This window comes from Scomber japonicus, chromosome 13 (genome assembly GCF_027409825.1).
Source record: "Scomber japonicus isolate fScoJap1 chromosome 13, fScoJap1.pri, whole genome shotgun sequence".
NCBI lineage: Eukaryota > Metazoa > Chordata > Actinopteri > Scombriformes > Scombridae > Scomber > Scomber japonicus.
Window position 1 is genome coordinate 13,103,274 of NC_070590.1, and position 27,740 is coordinate 13,131,013.

The following is a 27,740-nucleotide window of genomic DNA, read 5'->3' on the forward strand; positions in this document are numbered from 1 at the left end:
CAAAACATTTGCAAAACTGTGTTATTTTAATATCAACCTAACCCTAACCCTAACCTATATTGTTTTGTAGTACGCTTGTTTTGTTCTTCATCTTATTTTTTTAGTGCAGGTGAACATTTCTTGGTGCCAACCAGTGTTGATCAGCGAAATAGCAGGAAAACAAAACACAGAATGGGCATTGCATCACCCAAATGTACATTTGCATAAATGTGCAACTTTGTGTGCAAGACATACAAATAAATGAATCGGCTCATAAAAACATTGCTTGTAGTGTAACTAGTGGTTAAACATCTTGAGGGTACTTTTAAGTGTCCAAATAACATGACTATGTACAGGCTGGGCTCAGTATACTGTTGCAGGAACAAGCTTCTTGTATGTCCAACACACTTTGACGTTACACGTATACAGTCCTTCTGATGGACTTGATGTGATGTGAGAGGATAGACCATGCTAGTTCTGGGAAGAACAAATAGAAGAACATTATTGAATATGCTATGCAAGTAAAACATAGTAAGCCCATTTCACAAACAATACTTAAACTTATAAAAATCATAGCCTCATGTTTCTATGAACAGAAGGAATTCCCCTTTGCTTTGTACTGAGAGTTTTTTGGTCTGTACTTCTACTGCTTTTAAGTGAACTTCATCCAATATTGAAGCCAAGACTGGTCTAAGTAGTAGTGTAAAATGGTTGCTTTTTGGAGTAACTGTCTCTTCTCTCTCTATTCTCTCCACATCCATCTCCCTTCCTCTGTCTCCTGGATGCTTTCCTCCCGCTTCATCTGTTTCCTTCCCTTCTTTTTTCCTGGCTCTTCCCCTCTCTGTCCTCATTTGCTCCCTCTGTGCACTTACAGGACTACACATTGACAATGTACTTCCAGCAGGCCTGGCGAGACAAGCGACTGTCCTACTCTGAGATTCCCCTCAACCTGACCTTAGATAACCGGGTGGCTGACCAGCTTTGGGTTCCCGACACCTACTTCCTCAACGACAAGAAATCGTTTGTCCATGGTGTCACAGTGAAAAATAGAATGATCCGACTGCACCCGGATGGTACAGTACTGTACGGTCTAAGGTGAGATTTTAATCTCTTAGAATAACACTTTTCAGTACACAACAGGACTGCAGGGTTTGATATTTACATATGCAATTAAGCAAATTAAATACATGCTGGGGTAGTATAGTACAGCAACAGATAATGATAGACTGTGCTTCCAAAATTGTAGTAACTTCCACTTAATGTTGTCAAACACTTCACACTCAACCTTTTGTCAGAATACTTTTTTCTTTCTTCTTTCTTCAAAAATCAAACAGACAACATGGGAGAAAAAAAATCTAACTTTTATCAGCTTATAACAAGGATTACTGCATTGGTCTTAGTCGGTAACTAGCTCATTAGAGCTAGATGAAGAAAACTATTGATGTGAGGAGGAATATTACATCTTGGTTTGCTGAACAAGCGAACAAACAAATATAAAAGAGACTTCCCTGGTCAGTTGTCGGCTTTAGCTACTTAGCAATTTAGGTGGAGCACTATAAAGAGCTTAAAAAACAAAATGGTTTATTTTACCAAGTTACTTTTTTCTTCCTTTCAATTAAAAACAAAAAGTTATTATGAACGTTATATTTTTTGGCAGCAAAATGCAAAATTTAGATTTCAATTGGACTTTGAATATAAATATTGGATGATTAAAACACCCATTCAAACAGCAAAACCCCTATTGTTCCATATAAATTGATCGGACCATTCCACTGAGTTTCAACCTCTCAAAGTTAACATGATGACAGTACACTTCTCGCACCTCGCTGATGTCTCATCAGTTCATTTTGCAAATTGGTCTCTGATTCCCCAACTATATAAAAAGTAATTGAAAACCATAACATCTTAATGATCGTCATGGCAGCACATTGGCACCAATGTGGGATAGTGAAATTAAATAAAGAGGGAGTTATACAATAAGACAAAGGAGAGAGAGACAAAGGAGAGAGAGGGTTGTTAAGGAGAAGATTAGAGGGAAATCTTGTCAATGCTGCTCTTGTTGGTCTTCTCCATCAATGCTATCTGTCTTCTGTACTCACCCACTGACCTACTACAGTGTTCAGCATGTTTACAAAAGGTTTCATTATGTTTCTTGTGCTGCTCTCATCTCCACCAAATAAACATGTTGGAAGTTTCTGTGTTGAAGTAGTTCTGATTGTTGGGGGACATGATGAATAAGAAATGCTAAGTGGCTGCATTTATGTAGTGCTTTTATCCAAAGCGCTTTACAATGTTTCTGCTCATTCACCCATTCACATTCACATTCACGCACACACTCACACACCGATGGTGGTAAATTATCATGCACAGTGATGACGGCACAACCATTGGGAGCAATTTGGGGTTCAGTATCTTGCCTGAGGACACGCAGTTAGGAGGAGTCCAGGAGGATTGAACCAATGACCTTCTGATTGGTGGACAACCCGCTCTACCTCCAGAGCCACAACCGCCTGATTAATGTAGCAGAAGGAGAGGGGTAGGAGGGGGAGGAGAAAGAGGAGCAATCAAATTCTGTAGAGATGGAGAAAAGCCTTATATAAAGAAAGTGACAAGTATTAAGGAGGGAAAATCAGTGCAGCAGAAAATCTAGCAGGCAGCTACTTTCCCTCTAAACATTACTGAAATCTCTTTCTCAGTCACATTTTACATTTCATGGAACAAGTGCTAAGGAAAAAGGGAAAAGAAAAGATCCTTCATAATGATACTATTTTCTCCTTAAAAAACAACTCTATGACCACTTTCTGCCAAACAAAGTCACAATAATTGGATAGCTTACTGTATTATTGCTTTTGTGTTCTCATTGCCATTGGCAGACACTTAATTGAATGAATATGCTTAGTATTATATATCAGCTTTATATATTCCACTATATATAAACAAGATCTGTAATAATTATGGATTTTATTGATGTCCCCTGTCAATGTGTCAACAACAACATCCAGTATCATTACAACCTATTGTGTTGAAGTGCTTCTCCATGCTCCAGAGTGAATTTGAAATTAAGCAAATGTGGCTCAGGAGGTAGAGTGGTCATCCACCAATTGGAAGATTGGCTCCTCCAGTCCACATGTCGATGTGTCCTTGGGCAAGATACTTATCCCCAAATTGTTCCAGTTGCTGCACCATTGGTGTGTGAATGTGTATGAATGGTTAGTTTCCTCCTGATGAGCAGGTTGACACCCTGTGTGGTAGCCCCTGCCATCATTGTGTGAATGGGTGAATGAGACATTTAGTGTAAAAGTGCTTTGAGTGGTCATAACAACTAGAAAAGCACTATATATGTACAGTCCATTTACCATTGGCTGCAACTATAAATGTAGACAGAAGCATACAGAAGAAAGCTGGACAGGCACAAGCAGATGTTGATAGTCCAATCTTACTGAAATAAAACTCAAATAACTCATTCCTGTGTCAGGTCACATGGGTTAAAACGGATAACCTACAGTATCAACCCCACTATTGAATCCAATATGCAAAAACTCCATAATCACTTGGAATAAGGTTTTGAACATTTCCCATGCACAGCAGACGTTTTGACACAAAGTCAGTGCAAATATTACTTTGGATGAAGTAGGATTAGATTGAAACTGGTAGAAGAAATCCATCACCCTTGACATTCAATATCATGTAAGTAGGATGACCAGATTTTTACAAATCCAAAATTGGGTCATGGGATCTTGCGCATGTGAGTGAGTGCACACATATCCAGGCAGCACATCCAGATACAACATATTACTGTTCCCTGAAAGCCTAATACAAATTATGCAGTTATTTAATGTCATTATGCCAATTAGTTAGATTAGACTACATGAAAGTTAAATGATCCCTGTGACTGAAATTGGGCCATTGCAGAAACCAGTAGTAAAACCAAAGAAAATGAAATATGATCAATAATAGTAGCTACGCAAATTATATTTCTTATATTCTGATATAGTAAGGATACATATATGAATAAAATATTATTCTTCTGACTTGTGATCTATAGTGATTTTAATAGTAATCTGTGCGTCAGAGTTAATAGTTCATTTGTCACAGAAATACAATGTGGATACATTAATGAGGAAATAGTGGCCAGATTATCAGTGTACACCAACAGTCTATGGAAAGGAGATTCTTCTCATTCAGGCTGTTTATTGGAAATGGAATTGGATGCAGCAAATCCATAGATGCTGATAATAGACGAAGCCGAACAGAGAATGTACAAATAGTTGATGAATATTCAAACACACATACTTGCTGTACACTATTTGCCATTGGACTATAAATTTATCCCAGGGATTCATTATGATGGCTAAAAGGCACCTACCCTGTCTACAGGCTAATATACATTCATATGCACACAGCTTTTGACATGCAAACTAGAGTTATGTTTTACACATAACCAACCTCACATTGATCTTTAAAACTAAATTCATCATTCCGAACGCACTTGCTGGGGGAACAACAGCAAATAGCAGAAATTGACTTCAGAAAGTATAATAATAATGCAAAAGCAAATGATAACAAACAACAAAAGTGCCTCTCTGTACATCTCTGGCAGGTTAAGTCTGAGAAGGCACATCTAAAGGAGTGTCTTGCCTTTGTTCTTTATCAGGATTTATTTGCTGTGAGATAAACCTGAATGTTATTTGTTCAACTGACTAGTTTGTTCATAGAGAATTACTTAGCACAACAAGACTGCAGAAAAAAGAGCTTTTCTGACAAACTACTAGAGGTATTAGCATACTCAAGTAAGGTTTGATTTAAATAATAATAATAAATAATACATTTGATTTCTATTCTATTTTTATTCATAGTGAAACTTGGAGTGCACAGTATTATTAACATAGAACACACAACATAAAGAAAATAATAATATGCAAGGCAGGGCAAGGCAGCTTTATTTATATAGCACATTTCATACACAATGGCAACTCAATGTGATTTACATAAAACAAGCATTTAACAGTAAGAATTGGAAACAAAAAACATAAAAACATGCAATTTGAGAAAAAAAAACAACCCAAACATTAAAACATACAATTAACCTCCCACCCCACTAATAGTAACTGACTGGGAGCCAGTGTAAAGACTTTAGAACTGGAGTAATGTGCTCTGATCTCTTAAAACTTGAGCTACAGCGTTCTGAATGAGCTGCAGCTGTTTAATGCTTTTTTGTGGGAGTCCAGTCAGAAGACCGTTACAGTAGTCGAGTCTACTTGAGATGAAAGCATGAATCAACTTCTCCTGGTCTGTTTGAGACATAAAACCCTTCACCCTGGATATGTTCTTAAGCTGATAGAAGGCTGTTTTGGTGATTGATTTGATATGACTGCTGAAGGTCAGATCTGAGTCTATCAGCACGCCAAGGTTTCGGACTTGGTCCCTAGTTTTTAGAGAGAGTGACTTGAGATGTTTACTGACAGAAATCCTCATCTCTTTATTGCCAAAAACAATGACCTCAGTTTTGTCCTGATTTAATTGAAGAAAATTGGTTCAACCAATTTGTTACATGCTCTAAACAGTGACACAATGACTGTATTGGACTGTAGTCATCTGGGGACAGTGCTAGGTATATCTGTGTGTCATCTGCATAACTGTGATAGTCTACATTAGAGTTCTGCAGAATTTGACCCAAAGGCAGCATATATAGACTGAACAGAAGGGGTCCAAGAACTGACCCCTGAGGAACTCCACATGTCATAACCACTCGATCAGATTCATAACTTCCAATGGTCACAAAATAACTCTGCTCCTCCAAGTAGGACCTGAACCATTCTAGGACTGTTCCGCTCAGTCCTGCCCAAGTTTCCAACCTGTTCAGCAGTATACTGTGATCCACAGTGTCAAATACAGTTAAGACATAAAAGCCTGTCCTGAATAAAAGAGACTAGGGTCCACACTGTCCTCAGATGGGTAGGAAGGCTGGACCATACATGTGGTGCAGCAGAGCAGAAGGCTCGATCCCCCATGGTGTGGAGTTTAGTGCTTGTTGGGACTCAGAGGAGCAAGTTGCTGGCAGATCTGAGGGTGTGGGTGGAGGTTTCATGTCCATTGATGGATTTGTATGTGAGTAACAGGACTTTGTAGTCAATCCTGAAGGAGGCAGGGAGCCAGTGCAATGAAAACAGAATTGGTGTAAAATGTTCATTTTTTTCGTACTCTCATCAGGATCCTGGCAACACTGTTCTGAACGTAGTGGAGCTTCTCTGTATCTGACAGGATTAGAGAGGAATGTTTATATATGTTTTTAGATTGTGAAAAGAGGTTTTCCATAGATGTCTTTTAAGGTCATCAAAAATCAGCTGAGGGTCAAACTTAAGATACCCATTAGTGACTGAGGATGAAAGGAGGATATACTGGCCATTAAAGGCGAGACAAGGTATGGGGTATGACTGAATGTGGTGTGGAGTACCAAGATGCTGAGGCATGACATAGCAGCAGAAATGCTTGGGGCACTTTTGATGTACAGCTAGGTATCATTAGCATAACAATGAAAAGACATCTCATGTCTGCTGACACCTGCAAGGGGGAGCTTGTAGAGGTTAAACAGGATAGAGCCAGGAACCAATACTTGCGGAACACCACAGGCAGGGGTGCCAACTCTCACACATTGACTGTAAGAATCACGCAATTGACACGTTTCACACACTCTCACACCACATTTTCATTGCCTCGCACAGTAAAAAACACATTCATAAATGATAATGTCACAGCAGCACTGTGAAGGAGCAAGTTATTCAGACCATTCAAGGGAAAGAGAGAAATACACACACATCTATTATATTTTGATTTATTTCCATGCATGTTGCTCAAAGTAATCTCAGTCAGTGGCTCTTCTGGAAGCAGGACAGCATCTCTCCCTCTTCCCTTGTGCCATGCACACACAGGCCCCTACAAGATGAACAACTCTCACTCCTATTTGATGTCAAAAGTTGGCCCTGCCACAGTTAACAAGGAGCATCAGCTGTCATCAATAGGTCATTCACGATCCTGATCAGAGCTGTTTCAGTGCTGTATGCTGAACAAAAGCCTGACTGAAATTTTTCAAATAGTGTATTTAGGGTGGTCCTGAATCTTAGAAGCAACCACATTCTCCAACTTGGAGATAGATATTTAGCTGGCATGAACTTCTGGGTGGGCTTGTTGAGGAGGGGTCGGATTGACCTTTGCTCTGAAAAAGTCGCTCTACTCAACCGGGATAGATGATTGTGACTTCAGAAGATGGTTTATGGTGGCAAAAAGATGCTTAGGTTTGTCAGGATTTTTATCAATTAAGTTAGGACTAGAACTGTGACCATACATCTTTAAGGGACTTTGTGTAAGTCTTTTGATGTTCATGGAAGGCCAGTTTATAGACAGTGAGCCCAGAGCATCTGAAGTGTCACATCCATCTGTTTTTATTTTACACAGGTCATGGCCAAACCAGGGAGCAAAGCATGAAAAAATTACGTAACATGTCTTGATAAGGGCATGAAGGAGACCGCTCAGAAATGTGTCGTAGAATGCCACCAGTTCATCAACTGATGCAGAAGCTGGGCAGGTGATGTGCTGGAAGTCCATAGTCATGATGCCTCGCTCAAAGCGTCTGACACTTACATTTAGTGGGGGGTAACAGGAATGTCAAATTCATTGTGACCATCTTGTGGTCGGACACACCCAGATCATAGCCCTGTAGGTTACAGATGGGATGATTCAGTGATGTCCAGGTCAAGAGTGTGCCCCTTGGTGTAAGAAGGGACATAAACATGATGCTTTAGACCAAGACTCTCAGTCAGACTCAGTAACTCCACTGAAAAATGTCAGGTGGGGTTGTTGCCATATATTCATATCACCAACAATGACAATGTTGATTGACATGGAGCAGAGTGATGTGAGGAGGTTGCGTATCTCAGGAGGGAGAAATTAGTTTGGTTTGGGGGAGCAGTACATGAGAAGCACCACAACATTCCATTCAAGCTACAGGTCTTGCATTCAAAATTTCACTTAAGGCTGCAGTAACTGATTTTTTGGCCTGTTGGTAACAGAAAAAAAATGTAAGTTGATACTTAGTTGAACATGTCAGTAGCAGTTGCCAAGTTGCACATCCAGCAGTTACTGAGAACAATTTCAATTTCTCTCCTCAATCACCTAAGTCTTGTACATATTGACCCAAATTGTCACTTTTACTGGCCAAGTTGGACCTGCAACTGAAACTTGTAACAGTTGTCCATGAGTAAGTGTTTGAGTAAGTGATGAAGTAACATCATGGGTCAGCCTTGCCAAGTACAGAAATTTCCCCATTGGCCGTTGCTCTTTCAAAGTGAATCAGTATAGGAAGATGGAAGCAGAGGACAACAGTGCAACGCAGAGACACTGTGTTTCCTACTCCGAGCTCTGACACTCTCTGTTAAATACAGCAAAGTCTCCTGTTTAAACAGACACATACCAGCCTCTCTATCATCTCCTCCACTGTCCAGTGTGAATGACTTATCTGCTGACAGCGCTGTCATCCACCAGCAGAAGAGACACTGTATTGAACTAATACTAGGACACAAGCTTTGTGATGATTTTACATCACAAACAATGAACAGGAGTCTTGCAGATAAAATATGAGACTCATGTAGCTGTTATATCAGTTAAGTGTGGGGTGGCTGCTCTGCAGGGGCACTTGATTTCACTGTAACTGTGGTAACTGGTTAGAGATAAGCCTCCTGAATTGGCACTCAATATGCATTCAAAACTTTCCTTTACAGTTTCCACCACATACTGTATCAATTGAGAAAGGCAAAGAGCATACATTGAAAGCACCCCCAAAAAAACATCATATTGAAAAGTGAGTGAAACCTGAAAAAGCAGAGTTAACAGATTCACATAGTAGTTATAATTAAAATAAAATAAAATAAAAATAAATCCTGATCCCAACATATGAGTGGAAAGTATTTGCATTCATAGCTTCTTTTTTTTAAACTCAAAAACAAATCTTAGGTAGCATATCACAATGCCATCCGATATGCTAGTTAAGTCTACTTTATTTGCATATATTACTAGGACCACTACAGATAATTGCAAATGAGAATTTTAGATCTAGAAATCAATATTATAGACACTACCACTGACAATCCCTGTAACAAAGTGGCCACTATTTCACACATTGACCATACATGGCTCAGCCATATAGTTTTTGACCTACTCTTGTTTTTCTTGATCTTAAGGGCAGCATTATTTGAGAAAAAGGCAACTGATGTTGCGACAAAATGCAATCAAGTAACTATATAATTAACTGATGAAAATGTATTTAATTCCTTTTTATCACCAGTGGGTCTTGTTTTGGCCTGTTATCGAAGCTGTTATTCAGCAGTCGTTGAAAAGTATTAAGAAACAGGTTCACCAGAAAACCCACTTACTTGGCAGAAGAAAAAAGTTAAAATTAACAAAAAGGAAGGAACTGAGGAAGATTCTTGTTGGTTCAAAACATTACTTAAAAAAAGTATAATAAAAGAAGTGTGAGACCTTCTCTCATCTTTATTTGTTCAAAATATGGATGGCTCCCGAGTGTGTGACAAACAGTCCACACATATATTTGGCCTGAATCCTAATGACTGCTGGCAACCCTTAAGGCTACTTGGCCCTGATTTGACCTCAAAAGTTTCATCCATCCAGGTACAGAGTCTTCAAGCTCAGTCTGATAAAAATGGAGGGTCACTGCAGGTGATGTAACATATTGGGCTCAGTTGGTGTGGTTGGCAATGTCCTCAGGCAGTATCAAAGCAACCAAGAACCATACTAAAACTGAGCAAGAAAAGCTGCTGTGCATCATTTGGGGACAAGCAGGGAACTATGTGAGGGTAAATGGAGAGCTAGATAGCTACAAACACAAACAGGCACTTACAGATGCACACATATCCACAGAATGACAGCAACATTAACAAACACACACAGAAGCACAAGTGCACACGCAACACCACACACAAACATGCCTCACCTTTACCTTTCCCACAGTCTTTTCAAAGACTCTGCCAGAGGCTCTTGCTCTTGGTTCTACACCACTGACTCCATCTTGACACAGAGATCAGAAAGTTGCCAGAAAGTAACCAGCAATTTACTCCTTGGTTAAACACTTGGAAGCCACAGCCCCATCACCAGCAGCAAATCCATCAGAGAGAAATAAACTCTGACAAAGACTGGGGACAAGAGAAAGAAATTGAGAATCCATCTAAACCTCTTACTCTCAAACAACCTTCCCATCTACACTCTGGGGGGTGGAAACCCCTGAGGTGTGTAATATGAAACAGAATGCTAGAACTCCTTCCTTTGAATTTCTTTATTGCTATTAAAAGGTACTGTTATCATAGTCCCCCTTTATGTCTCTCCTGACATCCTCTGTCCTTTAATTTTCTCTCATCTGTTCTCTTTTCATCATTTCACTCGTGTGGTTCCCTTGTTAGGACGTTTTGAGAGCCATAATCATATGTACTGTAAACAGAACAAATAGGCAGTGTGTCAGTAAAAAATATTAAACCAATGCTCAGGATCATAGTCAATGTTTGGATTAAAAGAAACCAGTGCTATCCTTGCCCTTGAGGGGGATATGATAGTATAGTTTTGGTAGTCTTGGAAACAATCCTTCAAGCTTATTGGTTTTGGTCAAAGCTGTCCCGGTTTTGACATGACCTCAAAATTATACGAGTAAGCCATAAAGCCAGTTTTGAACTGGGTAGGGATGGTCCCACCTGTCCACCATATGGTGCCTGTGGTGAGTGTGGTTGGTTGGACATACAATGATGATTTATTGACAGAATGGGATGCCTCTCTAAAAGGCACATGAATAAATATGAAAAATAATGACCACAGCAGGTTTGTGAAGGTATTATCATTATTTCAGAAGGTTCCTGTCAAATTGGATCACATACAACGTTTTGTGTTGATGTTCAGCATGCAATTGCATGAATCTTGCATGGCTCAGAGTGTAGAAAAAGAAGATTATACAATTCAAAAAGATTGCCATTGCAGTGACTGTTGGTCTGAATAATGGAAGAGTGAGAAAGGAGCAAAGAGAGTAGAGAGCAAAAGAAAGAGAGAGAGGCACAGAGACACACAGGGTGATTATCTCTGCTGTGTAACATAGAGGATTGGACTCAAGATGAGCTTCTTCTTTGGCACAAATTTATCTATGTTGTCAGGTGTGCCTAGACGATTACCCACCATGCTGTGCTGCTCTGTGGCAACTCCCTCAGTGGGAGTCAAGTTCTCACACAAGACCAGAGCCAGGGAAAGAATGGCAGCCTATTACTCACAGCCTCGTCCTTATGTTCCCTTCACAAAGTCTGATGGACAACATAACCTTATCTATTGACTCATGGTTGGCTGCTGTTATTATCCCTTATTATCCATCCTTGTGTATTTGTTTTGATAGTGATTGGAAGGGTAAATGCTGTTATGCTGACATTTATACACAAAACATGATAGGGGTAAGTACAGCAGAAGGTTGTTTGCACCTGTTAATGAATCATTTCCCAAACTAGTTATTTGTTATTAAATAGTAGTCTCGGTTTATGAGCAATCTGTAAACAAACCAGCTTTAAACTGTTTTGTTTCATTTGCATTTCATTTCACACAATCCATGTATGAATGCAAGCTAGAGTAGGATTTCAAGTAGAATTATAAAAGATGGGAGTGATGGGAGAGTTACGGTTATATGTTTGAACCAACTGTTAAGAAATAAAGACAAGCTCAGTGTCAAAAAATTTGCATGATGCTGAAATACTTTATATCAGTGAGTTTAGCAATTTGATTATATACATGTTTTTCTCACTAGTAGTAAAATACAAATAGAGATAAATACATGTTAAAGAAAACGAAAAATCAATACTGAGTTTCTTCCATGCTAAAGAACTAAATATATAATCTAGTTCCCTCTCATCACTGATTATATCAACTTTGAGTTTATCCTAGCCTCCGTGCTGACATGCGTTTATGTCAAAATTGTATTCTTCCAGAGGAAAAGCAAAACATTTAAGCCTCAGTTGTCAGCTTTATGCTCCACTGTCCCTCTTGCCTGAAAATCTTGTATCTGTCTATACACTCACTCTTGAGGCCACCCCAGTTGAAATGATGATAATAATCTACAGACGTATTGATCTCTTTTTTTCTCAATATGCTCCATAGTGTCAGATAGTGTTGATTTGTGGCACCTTAAGAGCTGGAGATCAAGGCTAGATCCCATTTCGGCCTGCTACAGGGTAGTATGATTTACATTTGTCATTTTAAGTACCTTCTTTAGATGATACTTGTTATCTGAATGATAACTTTGAGACTTATTGTTAATTAACAATGTTGGCATGAGATACAGTGTGTTTGAAGTCTATTCCCTTGATGTATGCAATGTTTAGACAGGAACATTGCTAGACTTATTTATGTGTAGGATGCATCATATCTTCTCTGAATGCTAATCTCCTTAAACTTTACCAGTGTCTTCAGATGCAGAGGAGAGATAAATTCATTAGCTTAAAGATCAACACCTCACCATAAATCATGTTATATTTTCTTGTGAAGTTGTGATGGCACCTCATATACTATTTCCTCTGAAGTGACACTTCAGGGTTTAAGAATTTGAAACATGACAAGCTAAAGAAAAACCCCAACGGTAACACAGTGGTACAGAGAATTATACAAGGTTTTAGTGATGGAAAGCCTCTCTGCTACTTTAAAGGGGAACAACATGTATTTCTTAAAATCAGTTTTAATTCATTTCATTTTAGACTTAATACAGAGGGATGGTTTAACTTTAAAAGCGAAACCTATCCTTGAATTTAAATTCCCTTTTTCTCCTCTTTTTATGAATTAATCTTCTTTCCTGTCCTCTTTCTCTGAATTCTTGTGTCTGATGCTGTAATGCAGCAGGTATCTTTTTTGTGCTTTACTAGTACAGTAACATATAACATGTGTAGATAATGTTGTTACATGGTTGTGATTCTTGATTTAGGTGCTATTAAGACTTTTGTTTGTTTGTTTGTTTGTTTGTTTGTTTGTTTGGGGGTTTTTTTGGTTTGGTTTTATGTTTATGTGTATGTGCATTTTCAAAATGATTGATATATATATATATATATTAAATAAAAGAAACATGACAAGTGCTTTGATTCTAATTGGAGACACATATGAAAAAAACTATCTTTTATTGTTGTTGTTCATTCACACTCAAAAACAATGTTCACAAAGCAAAGCACTGTCAGTCAAATCATCCAGGAGGAAGGGATGGGTAAAAAAAACTTTACACAAAAAAAGACCATGAAAATCCCACACTTAAATAAAGCTTTGTGATATTGGAGAGATGACCATAAAATTATGATGTGATCTCTGATATTTATCTGGCATATTTGTTGTAATTTTGTTGTAAAGACTACATTTTAAAAAGATTTGATTTCTTATGTTGCTGCTGCTTCTTCCTTCTTCTGTAGTACTGTTTAATTCAAGCCATTATTTTGACTTCAGAAGTCTTCAGTCATTGAGATGTAATACACTTCCTTTAATCCCACATATATTTCATGATGGTATGACATGCAGCAGTCAGAGTAGAAACACTGCTACTGTTATCTCTGGCCAATTGCTGTCACCACTGTCCCATAGTGTTTGATCTCCACGGTGACTCACATCTCAGGTAGAGTGTAACAGAGGACTCACAGGATTATCCAAACAATGCTAAAACTGGGACATAAGGATTAGCTTTGGGCCTGTAATCCCCAATGGAATTCCCATTTACATCACCATCACCCCAAACCCCCAAGGGCTCCAGTAGAGATTTTGAGGATTTTAACCCTTGTTTGGTAACTCATGGTTACATGGGTAGTAAATACTCATTGTTATTCTAGAAGAAATGTGAGATGTGATTAAATGATTATATACGATTATAAGGTATTTGGTGAATAAAGGTTAATTGTTCTCAAATTTTTCCACAAACATTTGTAAAATTGAATTCACAATCAAGGGCCAATACAGGGCTCATTGTAGATGGGGATAGGTGGTGAGTATATGTACTGTATAAGGTAGATTTGGGACATCTGTCACAAATTACTTATCACTCAAGGGAACACCACCAGGGATGGCAGCAAAACACAGCTTTTCTGTTTGGTGATAGGTTACTCTTTAAGGTTAAGGTTTGTCTTAAGTAAATGTAATGCAGAAAATTGCTCTCATAAATGCAATTCAGTGTTGGCTAAGATCTGATCACTTACATGCTCTGCATTATCAGTCATTGTAATTAAATTTGTATTTATCTGCTGACAAGACAATGTTAAATTTAATGTTATTCTCAAAACAACAGATATATAATTAACTTTCTATCAGTTTGTACCAAAATAGTATTAAATGGAACATGATATATCATTGTTGTGTCTTTTCAGGATCACTACCACTGCTGCTTGTATGATGGACCTGAGAAGGTATCCACTGGATGAGCAAAACTGCACACTAGAGATAGAGAGTTGTGAGTAAATATTTCCATTATTCATTAATCATTGCTGTTGTTTATTAATATTCTTTCTTGTGTCACTGCTTTCAGTCTGCACCATCATTGACTGGCATAGCCACAGATATGTTCAGTCAGCTGTCAGGAACTTTGTCTAACTGGGCCTGGACTTGGTTGCAAGAATGTGTGCTTTACTGTTGTACATGGATGTACTCAGAATTTTTATATTTTCAGCATAATCCCTCCCATCCGATTTTCCAGTATGCCCCTTGGTAAAAGTTGAAACCCATTTTCCTTTCCTTAATATATCCTCAGCTCCATTTGCTCTTCCAGAGAGAATAATATATATATTGAACTAATTCAGATAAATACTATAAGGTGTTTTTTTATTGCCCAAAAAGTTGTTCCATGAAGAGAGGATTTTATTTTATTTATTTTTTGACTGCACACACATATTAATGGGGATTTAGGTAAAACCATTTTGATCAGCCTTATTTGCATTTTGGTCTGCTCTTTGTCTCATACCATTTGCTCTGAACAATCCATGATTAATACCAGATAGCCCTCATCAAATGGGCTACTTGTCATAGCCAATGAATGCTTTCAACTAGTGCTGTGCTTTACTTTGTGCTCTGTGTGCTGTCCATGGTGCTGAAGTGATAAAGTGGCGCTATAGCTAATGCTGTCCAAGGCTCACAGCAGTAGCTTAGTTTTAAATGATAGCAATTCATGGCCAGCACATCACGAATAGTGTCCTGTGGGTGCTGTGGCACCTCCAAACCACCTCCAATTTTACCACAACATAGTTGTTTTAAGGTTTTGTTACCTTCATCAGTCAGAATTTTTTTAAGTTCAGGTTTTCATCTGTTAGATAATAGCAAAAATGACACAATGTCTGTAGTTTCATTTAATATATTGCAATGGTATGAGGAAGTAGGTTTGAATTTGTCTTAAACAGTATTCCCACAGTGTTAACAGCCACAACTGGCACCCCAGATGAAACAGATATAGAGGTGATGTTAGTTTAGTCTTGGTCACTAAACTAAAACAATTAAATGCATCCAAATGTACATGACTTTAGACATGGCTAAAAAGCGCTGCAATCAATTGTGTAGCTGAAGTTGAAGGCCTACAGCTGACACTGGTGCACAGAGGGACATAGAACATGAAGAGCAAAGTTTTTGTGACTTGAAAAGGCACAATACAAAATATTTGATTGTGATTTGATTTGCAAAGGCCTGATACTAAACAAGATGTTCATAGTAACAATACCTTCATTGAAAATGTTCACATCACTGGTATCACAAACTTTGATCATGTAACATCAGTTCAGCTCTGTCATCACAGAGTTGCAATGATCCCAGTGCCTCAATGATCATATTCTCTAGTGATTTTCTCTCCCTTTTGTGTGGATTTGGAGAGTAAGACATCAGAACTGTATGGCTTAGCCACTTTACAAAATATGTCTGTCTGGTGAATGATGCTGTCATAAGGCTCTCCAACTGCATTACAGATTGTATGAAATTCTATATCAACAATTTCCCATGAAACATTTTTGTTCATATTAAATGGTGGATTAAAATACATATTATAACAATCAACAACAATAATTTGGAACCATCTGGACTCAAGGTATAAGTAGTTAGGCTAGTTGCCAGAAATATCCAAAGAAACTAAAAAAAAAAAAAAAAAACAGAGCATGGAAAGAAGACTGGTATGGAGGGGATCACAAATACTTCAGTCAGCATCGTCTTCTTCTTTACTAATGCCAGTACATTTGACATCACAGCTCCATAACAAATTCAAACTAGTATCACTGCCCTTTTCCCCTACCAAATCTGTCTGTCACTGCCACTTATTAGCACGGATGTAGGAATGCTTTGTGCAGAAGTAGGAGTGTTTCGGGTAAGATGCTGGCAAGTACCAAAGGCTATCCCACTCATGAGCCATCTCCTAGTGAACCTAAGGGACCACTGTTCCTAATGATCTGCTCACAGTAAAGACTCATGACAGGATGGTTATCAAGCCTCTAAAAAATTCTTAATATTTTTGTCCCACAGAGGATCTTCGTTCCTACAGTATATGGAGAGAGTTCTAGTGATAATGATTTTCTTTGATTTACCGAAAGGTTTGAAGACCCTCAAACCCTTTCTGTTTGAGGAGGGATGCAAGCATTATGTATAGTGACAGCATTTCCAGGATTAAAGATAGCTTCACTGAGATTTTTCCCAAATCCAAACAAGATATTTGTCAAAGCACAAATAATATGTTTGATGCAAATATTTCTATTTTTTCAGATTGTTCAGTATCATTTCTATCCTGGGGCCTTTGAGAAAATTGTAGCTGTTTTTTTCTACATATTTTACCCTGACAAAACACTAACAATATTCTTTACATTACTGGAACATATGTAGCACAACAAAAGGATATAAATAGTATTCCATTCCATTCATAGGAGTGCATTGCAGCAATGTACTTGAAAAGTGAAAACCACAAAGATGACTTATGGTGCATTCATGTGCTAATGAAGTACAAAGAGAAACAGTACCATCTTACATGTCTCATTCTCAGACATCTTAAATCAATTATTTTGCTATTCATCTGAAATAACTGCTCTGCTGGTTACAAAAACTATGTGCAGTTTTCTGTATGGAGAGAACAACACTCTAGTCGTCAAAAACTCTTGGACCGCATTTTCTGATTCCTCACAATCAGGGTAGAAATTGTCACCTAGTGTTATTCTTGCCAAAAGTACCAGCAAGCAAAAATGCCTTAATCAAACCTAATTTAGAACTTGATATACCTTTGGTAAGATGGTGTAGCACTTCAAACTGCTCCTATTGTGCAGTGTCCATTTAACTTTCAACATAATTCAGGGAATGATGATGGGCAAGAGAGGGGGACTGAGGGACATTGGCTGTTTACAAAATGAGTGTGTCTCAAAACAAAAGTCATCAGTACACCAAGCACATAGCCTTCTCTTTTCATTTGGAGACAGGCTTTTCCCCACTATGTTAAAACACACTGGCTTTGGTGTAGTAACTGTTAGTGACTGTGGCTGTGTGTGTGTGCATACATGCATCTATCAACACTCACATCTAGGTGTGGATGTGTGAGTACATGTGTGTACTTTACAGTCACTTGAAAATGCGATGTGCCAGATAGACACAAATTTGAAACCAAAACACGCAAGCTCCCTCTTTTGTTTCATCTGAGCCATGGGAGATGAAGGAACAGCGGTATGAAGGGGATCTCTGCTGGTTTAGACTGTGATCTAACATTGCCTTCAATGATGCCATTCATTGGGTTGTCTGGCTGTTTTTCTTTTTTTTTTGTCGTTGTTGTTGTTTTTTTATGCAGCTGTGCTCTGTCTCTTGTCTAAACCCCTGAGTGTGTCTGTTTCTCACTATCCTAGTCTCGGCTTGTGCTTCTGTTTGTCTTCCCATCTTTTCTTTTTTTCACACATTTGCCAAGGTTAGAATTTCATTCCCTGCTATTTTCCATCTTGGAACCATGGCTTGTTTCCAGTGATTTTTAATGCTCATCAACATCTCCTAATATTCTTGGTATTGAGCCAGTGCATGATGTCTGTGATTTAATAAGCTTTGACAGGTTTAATACAACATACAGGAACTTTCAATTATGAATCAGGCATTCATGCCTTCATGCTGACCCTTTCTCATTATTTTAGGCAAAAGTGAAATTGCTGACCCTGGTTTAATTACCAACATATTATCACATAATAACACACTGTTTCAGCATAGTGATTGCTGTATCAGCATGCTTATGAGCACTGTGTTGTTTTCATCTCTCAAAAGCAAGTTTATTCAACTATTATCATTATCAAGTTACCATATACAACTAATCTTAATAGAGTAATAATCATGTTGAAATTATTGTAATGTCCCAATTTACACAGTTCGGTCACTTTTTGAATAAAATGATGTTCAGGAAATTCATGAAATACTTTTCAAAGCACACTGGAGATTACAGCTATGAGCCAAGAGAAGATAACATCAAAGTATTTGTTTACTGGAAGAGTTTTGATTGTAAATGTACTGTTCAATATATTTATTTGCCCTTTTCCAACCCATTCCTCCTTGTCACAATACCATTTTATTCTTATTTACAATTTTCACTACTCAATCAAACATGGATTTTATGCATGGACAAGGATGTTCTATAAACTCATCATTTGCATTGTGTCTGATATGACTGATAGGTTCACAGCGAGGGAAGAAATGGAAAAAAGAAAACATGTTTATTGGAAAGTATGCAGAGTTGTAAATGGTTAATTCTGGATACCCCAAGGGGGATTTTTCCTATCCAGTATCCTGTGGCTAATGGTTTAGTGGATTTAAAAATTGCTTTGTCATATTTTGGAGTGTAAGTTTTGCATTTTGAATTTAATGTGGTTACTTGTTAATTTTGTTGATGCTCAGTTAAAGAATTGTTAAGAATCTAATTTATTAAGATTTAGTAAGGTTTCTTGCAAATTGCTATGCTAACTATGAGACCAAATATGGAATGGGGTAGTTACACTACATTTTGTTATAATTTGTACCAAATGTCCCCACCCTTTCCAAATGTCCTAAAAATGACCTGTTAAATACCTGAAAATATCCAGAAAATGAGTATTAAATTAAATGATCTGTAAGAAAAGCTTTACCATCCAGTTTCCTAACCAGCAGTTACATTTTGTTTATTTTAACCACAATCTCCATCTTGCTTTAACCTATACCAGTTAGGCTTGGCTGCATTAAGTTTGTCAAACCTTTATTATACTATAGAGGTGGCAATTCAGAAATATACTCCTATGAATTATTTTTGGAATGGTCTGGAGGATAGTCCTGCATAGTCAGGAGATGCTGATTGGCACTGAAAACCTTACAGGGGACACACAGGTCTGTGCAAAAAGAGTAGAATTTATTAACAAAAATGAAATATTAATTTTTTAAAAAGGCAAAATAAGTCATTTTTAGAGTAAAATAAAAACAAATTAGGAAAAATATAAATAAAAATATAATAAAAAAGCACAGCAAGCTGCCCCACCACTACTGCCTAGTAACTGGCATTTTACCTTCTCAGGCTGACCTTACTGGAATTTACCACCTGAGATTTCTCAGGTGGTTCTGCAGTTGACCTATTTTTCTCCCACAACTTCACAGTGTCCAGAAGATGTAATGATGCAGATGAGCAGATGATCTCCACACAAATCACAAAATCACAGGCAGGACAACAACAAAAAGCAGCAGTATAAATGTAACCCCTTTAACAGATCCAGACAGTGTGTTAACTCTTTGCTCATAACTCATGTAGAGTTCTGTGTTGGCTTATCTATAAACATTGGCCATTACTTATATAGGTACAAGTGATAAGAATTACTTCTCCTGGCATATGAATATATGAATGATATGATATATAGAAGGCACAGAAAATCCTTGTTCCTCAGATTTTGCTGTTATCTTTAACATTGTTAGTGCTCCAAGGACTTTATAACAAACATACACTGCAGTAGCTGACTTATTTATATTATGTGTGAGGTAAACTTACCTTGGACCTCTGGCTTTAATATAACACTATCACAACCTCATGTTCAGCAATAACAGATGGGGATTTGGTTTATAATCTTTCAAGCTAAACCCCGTCATCCTGCATTTGTTTTGTTGCCACTTGCTCAGCATCTCTGTAATGCATGCGTAATCCAGGACTCACACTAGTGTAATAGGCCACAAAGATTTTACATCAGAGCAAGGAAAACCATTTCATCCATTATTTAAAAGGGTTAAACCCTTGATGTTCTGGGTCACTGTTACACTATACAGTACCGTATAGCACTGTATATGCTGCTGCACCTTCACTGGAAGCTGATTCTAGTAAAAGATGTAACATTGCCTTTACAACAGCAGATGTGCATCTTTTCAATAAATCATACCTAGTGTATGGTCACTCATCCGTTACAATGAATACTACGCACCTTTGACTTCTTGATTGGCTGCTTTAGTTTAAGCATATGTGCAACTGCAGATGACTCTTCAGGAGACAGTATAATGGTGAATTAATCATAAGTGCAACTGGTTAAAAAAGTGCTGACAGATAATAGCTACTCAAACACAAATTGAGGGAAAGTTGCAATCACTGATACATTCACATCCTTACACATGCACACATGACAAACAGACACATCCTTGTTATTTCTGTATTCACTGCAGTTGCTGTGTGGTCGTGATGAAACTATCATTTCATTACAGCATCTCTACCAAGTAATAGTTATATTTTCTGCACCAGCGATCCACATCATATGGACAGAGCCACTTCCACTCTTTCTGTATTGCTATCTCTGCCCATCAGAACCCATTTTTAGAAGCTGCACACATTCTCTGGGGTGTGAATAGTTTCTACACTTGGGCCTGCATGGCTTATTTATTTATCTTATCTTCAGATGTTCTGTCCCTGTCCAGGCATGCAGTCAGCTGCAGCTTGTTGTGTATTGCAAAAGTTTGCAGACATTTTTAATTGGACACCAGGCATAACATTAAAGTCGCTTTGAACTACGTAGAATCAAAAATTAATCTGAGACATATTTAAGAGTGAATAGCCTTCCTAGCTCACAGGGGAGAGCGAGAAGAGGGCAGTTGTTCAGGCAGATTGATTTGATGTGTCCTGTGTGTGTGTGTGTGTGTGTGTGCGTGTGCGTGTGTGCGTGTGCGTGTGTGTGTGTGCGTGTGTGTGTGTGTGCGTGTGTGTGTGTGCGTGTCTGTGTTTGACAATATTTTTTCCATTTTTTTCATGGTGAATAATTTAAGAGGGTTGTAACATCTTTTGATTTTAAGGTGCTGTTCTCTGATGTTTATAAACACTGCATGCATAAAACATTTAAACACAATGCCAATGCCATAATGGCAGGACTGTTCATAATAGAAATTGTGCTCTATATTTAAGTTAATTTTTAAGTTAAGTTATTATAATGTTTCACATCATTTAGTAGTAAAAGCAAAACAAAACAAAACAAAAAGAAAGAAAAAAAATGTTATACCTGATTCCATGTTTTGCCCAGAGCCATGTTAAAGCCAGTGTTCTATCTCCCTCCAAAATCCCCCTTTTCCTATTAAAACAAATCAACTGAGACATTATTTCATGAGCTTGATAAAAAGGCCTGAAGTCAGATTTGGTCAGGGAGATATGCCAGAGTCCCAGTTAAATAGCTTTAGTATTGTATTGTTATCTCCTCTGATGTTATCGTGAACAATTTCTTTCTTTCGTTTTTCTTTTTTTTTCTTTTCCAGCCTACACTACCAGACTTTGGAAACCATGACAGAAGCCTTTGTGCTAGAGTATAAAATATATATTGTCAAACCCAAACTTTTTTTTTTCTTTTTACTAAAAGGATGACTTTGCATCACATGCCACTGTGAAATTAAGGACACAGTGTCTCCTCTTCTCATTTCATCGTTTCATAGTTAATAGATAGACTCTAGACTAACTCTCTTGTCTGTGACATATTACAGATCATTTCTTTTTTTTGTATTGTGTTTTATCACTGTCTTCAGTTCATTTTTATGCAGAATGTTATTAAGATAATCTATCTATGGCAAACACTGCAAAATAATAATTTCAGTAGGAATGCAAAGTGAGGCAGAATATAGATATTATATTATTAATATATATAATTTGATAATGATATGGTAAAGCTTTGGTTACAATTGGACACACAAAAAAATGGTAGGTTAGGTTTAGGGAAAGATCATAATTTGGGTTAAAATAACTGCTTGGATAAAGCTTTGGTTTGCATCACAGTCTTCCCAGTAGATGCTGAGATATAATATGAAAAGCTGGCATTTTGATGTGGTGACGTGTGCTGAAGGGAAGCTCACTGAGTGTACAAAGAGTCCATCCACTAGGGAGAAGCATTGTTGGAAATATAATGGCAACTACCTCTTCCTGTGGAAAAATGGGAATTCGGTTCTGGTAGTGGCACAAGAGGAAATATCAAAGGATTACCAATCAAATGGAAAATAATCCTATGCAGACAATCCGTGTTGACTCAAAGTCAAACTTTGCAACTCAAGTAGAGGAGGTTAGTCAGCAGTGGTTTTAAGTCTGCCCCTGACCTGACCTGACTTTATTTCATTCAATCTTGACTAATATAATTTCCTTACACTCTGCACTTAGTACAAGAGCACTTAATGGTCTGCAGTTGTTTCAAAATGCAGCCAGATGTTTTACTAGAACTGAGGGAAAAGACAACATTAATCTATTTTTACCATCCCTCCTTTGACTAAATATTGCCTTTAGAATTGATTTTGAGATTTTACTGATTATTTTAGGTTGGGTGATGATGATATGATATGACCACCCATATTATACTGTACATAAATGGACATACAATATTTTTATATGAGAGAAAAAGCAGGTATATCTAATATATATATGTATAATATATTTTTATGCATTCAGCACAAAACTCTACTTTCATCAACGGGAACAAGAGATGTCAAAATGTGAGAGTGTTGAAAGCAGCCACTGAAGAGTCTTCTTTAATAATTCATAGCAACTAAATAGGTCACACAAGTATTAATTAAGAAGAGCAGGGTATGGGGGAGGGAGAAAAGTGAGGAATAAAGGACTGAAAGATAGATGGACACATACCGGTAGTTATGACATAGAAGTAACTATTTAAAATACTCAGGGGAGAGAAAGATAGGAGCTTAATCAAATGAGAAAAACTGAGATAAAAACAGAACAAGTTAAAGAAGAAGAGTAGGTAAGAAGAAAAGGAATGTGTTCTTTCTAAATTGTTCTGTTGAGCAGGCTTTCATTCATCATCCAGTCCATCCCCAACACCACCGCCATACCACACACACACACACACACACACACACACACACACACACACACACACACACACACACACACACACATACACACTGAGATTAAATTACTCTCTGGAAACTTGAGCCTGCACATGATGGGTGTCTTTTAAAAGTGTAGTAGTGTAGTGTATAGCTTCTGTTCTTTCTCTATTTCTTCAGTTGATAGAGATCAGTGGTGGAAAGTAAGTAAGTAGTTTTGTTTTATGATGTAACACTACAGTATTTCTTTCAGGCTGCAAAGTGTATTGCATGCTGTGCTTTTTCCACCTCAGCTAAACAAGTTTACACTTTGTGTGATGAACTGTGTTTATTTTGAGAACTTGTCTGCTAGCTTAGTCAGTCATCCTGACTGTGTTGCAATATAAAAGTTAACTTTGTGTCACTTATCTAGTCATAAAGGATACAAAGATGGAAGAGGATCTAGTTTGCTGTGCTTTTTAATTGCTGTCTCTCTTGGTTTAAAAAGAAAAATAAAGAAAACCCAAACTTCAGCACTATTGAAAGAGGCATTGAAACGCACGAAGATAGATTCACATGATGAATATATAAATATACACTTTTTAAATTACAAGTGTAACTGTGTTCATGTAGTACACCAACCCTGGCCGTCTCCTGTCTATCTTCATCTCTTCATCCTCATCCTTCTCCTCTCTCATATGCCCTGAAGTCAGCAGACATGACAACTACAGACAGTAGACTGTGGATTATGCAACAACCAGGGTTCATGGTCTAATGAAAATTTTGTACTTTTCTTCTTGCCTTTTTGAACAGCACTTGTCTTCAGCTATAACTGGAGTACCATGTTACTCAATGATTTATTGCTCCTGCCCACTGGCCGCTTTGCTGTCCATGTCTCTACTGATTTGACCAAAATGAGAGCAAAAGAAGGAGTAGCTTTGGTTCAGATTAATATTAATGGACATGTTTCCTGTCCCTTTACAAATTTCAGTGGGTTTTAGTGACGAAAATGGATGCCAAGCTTAATTTAATCATTGCTCTATGTATTAATAATTTAGTTGCACATGGGACAAGACATAATAAAGGTGACTCATATATATTTAGTCACATATAAGAGGTCTCCTCAGCTACTATGTGAAATGCTGTATGTTTAACTTCATTTCATAATTTATAGTTAACAGGCATGTGCCTTGCTCAAGAGTACCTCAAAGGTGGATGGTTAGGTTCCTTTTGAACAAGGCATCCAACTGCTGTGGAGCTACGGCCTACTGTAGTCCGTGGTGGTTGCAGTGGGCAGCTGAATGAACCTAACTTTATGGGTACTCATGAATAAAGGTTTAAAAAATTCAGCATACCAAATTCACTAACTAACATGTGTCCCGAGTGTTTCCAAGGTTACGTTATGCTGAACTACTAGTTGAAGGTAAAAATTTACAAGTGGATCATTTTGAAAGTACAGTTATATTACTACTACAACAACTACTAATAATCATAATCATAATCATAATCATTGATGTAAAAAAAATAATGCTGGTACTTCAAAGCACAAAAAAGAGCTTTTAAGCCACACACATGAACTAAATAATGTCAAAAAGCAACTTGTCAGTGTTGTGCAAGGGTGAAGGTTTGGTGTTTACTTTGGAACAGGTACTTTTTTTTTTAAATAATCAATGTGTGTGTGTGTGTGTGTGTGTGTGTGTGTGTGTGTGTGTGTGTGTGTGTGTGTGTGTGTGTGTGTGTGTGTGTGTGTGTGTGTGTGTACTCTTGCTCATATGACAATTAACAATCCCCAGTAATCCCCATGCTCTGTATTTTATTTCAGATGGTTATACAACAGATGACATCGAGTTCTACTGGCGAGGAGGAGACAATGCTGTAACAGGCGTTGACAAGATTGAACTGCCCCAGTTCTCCATTGTGGATCATAAGCTCATCTCCAAGAATGTCGTCTTCTCCACAGGTGATGCTCTGAACAACATGAATCAGCCCATAAAAAGTGACGAAGTTGGGCTTGTGTTAGTTGAAGGTTTATGGGACACAGTAACACCAACGCCAGCACAGATATGCATTAAAATATAAAGAAAATATATAAAATATAAACACCTGAAATAATTATTTTTATGAATGTTATGTTCAGTGTTTGTAAATACTAACATCATTTGCTTTTATTTACGTTTTAAAGAGTCATTTAATTTTTTTGCCCTACAGTTATTACCTGTTGTTATCATTATGCTATTAATAAGAGGGCACTGTAAATATAATAAATAATGAATATTGATTTCATATATATGAATTGCTCACTAAATTATGACTAATTTCATCAGTTGCACTTATTGATTTAAAAATAGTATTCACTTATTGCCAGAAATGCAAAATGTTATGCAAATGTATGAACACACATACGAATGTTGGAATCAAGTGCTGCCCTCAGAGACAGAAGACATCATTATTTATTTAACAGCAATAAACAAAAAAGAATGCTGTCTGATACAATGAAATATTCATCTCCGTAGAATTTTCTTATTCATGAATTTGTCATGCAAGCAAGCAACTGTAAGCGGGACAGTGGTTCTGGGGTAGCTACTGTATTGGATGAGAACAAAACTCTAATACACTAAGAATGTAGAGATTCCACCAACGAGGGGCTTGAACTGTCCGCAGAGGTTACATATTCTACTCAACTCTATTAATAACATAATGCTTCATGATGAATGCACAGTGTGTGTGTGTGTGTGTGTGTGTGTGTGTGTGTGTGTGTGTGTGTGTGTGTGTGTGTGTGTGTGTGTGGGTGTGTGTGTGTGTGTGTGTCTACCCAAGTGTGTCCCTGCAGTGTGCCTGATTATATTACCTTATATATGAGATATGGAAGACAGGGGATTCCCTTTTAACTTGCCGTCTATTGTGAAATGGAGGGATCGACCCTGGGGTGACTCAGAGATGCAAACATCAGCACAAGTGCCTGGGCGTTTATCCAATACAAGTGTCATGTTTCACTCAAAGGATAGGCAATGTCATTGGTGCCTTTATGAATAATTAATATATTTTCTACCTCGGTTGCTTCCTCACTTCATGAAGAAATAATTCAATGATTCTCTAGGTGGCTCATGCTGAAGTTAACTGAAACTGTGGATCTAAGTGGTGACATTAACTAAAAGGAGCTGAGTGTATAGTTGTTGCTTTAATTTAAAAGATTTAATCCTCTTCCCTCACTGCTCCTCTATTTCTGCATGACTTTCGAATATAATGCATGTAGGTTGAAATTTAGTTACGCAACCCCAACCAAAATACAGCCAATTCCCTAAGGAGAGAAAAATGTGTGCTGATATGATTTGCCTTTACCAAGACTCTGCTATGGGCTTCATTAAAGTAGAGCAAAGACAAGCAAAAATAAAAATAAAAACTTACTTAATAATCAATTAAATATTTTGACTTCATTTCAAACCAACATACAGTACTGCTAAAATGTGAGGCTTTCTTCTCTCTTTATTTTAAATCTCTGAATATCTTTCAGTGTGAATGGTAAGAAGGCATTTGAAGATGTATAAATAACAAATAGTTAAAATGAACAGATATAATATTAATTGATGTAATTTCTCCGAGAGCCTTCTCATTAGTAAAATTGAACAGAATTTACAGAATTGCTGTAAAAAATCATAATAATGACAATAATAATGACAATATCAACCTGTGATGTGCTTTTGAACATCTTTATCCTTTTTGTACATACTTGATAAACCTTAATTTACAAAAGTGTACATAGTGTTGGACTGGAGACTAACATTCTTGCGCCATCTCTAATTGTAAATGTTTGTTGCTTAACAACATCATGGCAACATATCCTAATTCTAATCATGTTAGTTCTAGTTTAGTTTAACCATAACTTTATAATATTTGTTGATCAGAGTCCATCGTAGTCTTCTGATGAATGACCTGCAGGGCCCGGTTTCCCAAAACCATCCTGATACTAAGAGACTTACTTTTAAGGGAATGTGGCCCGGTTTCATTGTCAAGGCAGGAGGAATTGTCTGAACTTGTGCTGAAGTCTGAGGATTTTCAAAATATGCACTGTAAGGAAAAGCTCCAAATCTCTTTCTCAAATAACATAAACATAATGTTCTGGAAACCTGTTATCTGTGGCAAATATTGTGGAAATACATCACCTAATACTGCTTCTGCTTGCTATTTTTCTTCCCCTGCTCCATCTCTGCAGGTTCTTACCCTCGTCTCTCCCTGAGTTTTAAACTAAAAAGGAACATTGGGTACTTCATCCTGCAGACATACATGCCTTCTATCCTCATCACCATTCTCTCCTGGGTCTCCTTCTGGATCAACTATGATGCTTCCGCTGCCAGAGTGGCTCTAGGTGAGGCCTGCAATACAAATACAGATAGAAAGGCAGGCCATGTCAAAACAAGGATGGACCTTTTAATGGTGATTGCACTGGTACT

General features: G+C 37.6%; 1 protein-coding gene across 1 annotated transcript in view; it reads left to right on the top strand.

Annotated features, from left to right (window-relative positions):
• LOC128370995 (gamma-aminobutyric acid receptor subunit beta-2-like) overlaps positions 1-27,740 on the top strand; it is a 59,470-nt gene that overhangs the window by 27,915 nt on the left and 3,815 nt on the right. The window contains exons 4-7 of the mRNA XM_053331183.1: positions 854-1,074; positions 14,397-14,479; positions 25,115-25,252; positions 27,503-27,655. Coding sequence (XP_053187158.1) covers positions 854-1,074; positions 14,397-14,479; positions 25,115-25,252; positions 27,503-27,655 — 595 coding nt within the window. The remainder of the gene's footprint in view (positions 1-853; positions 1,075-14,396; positions 14,480-25,114; positions 25,253-27,502; positions 27,656-27,740) is intronic.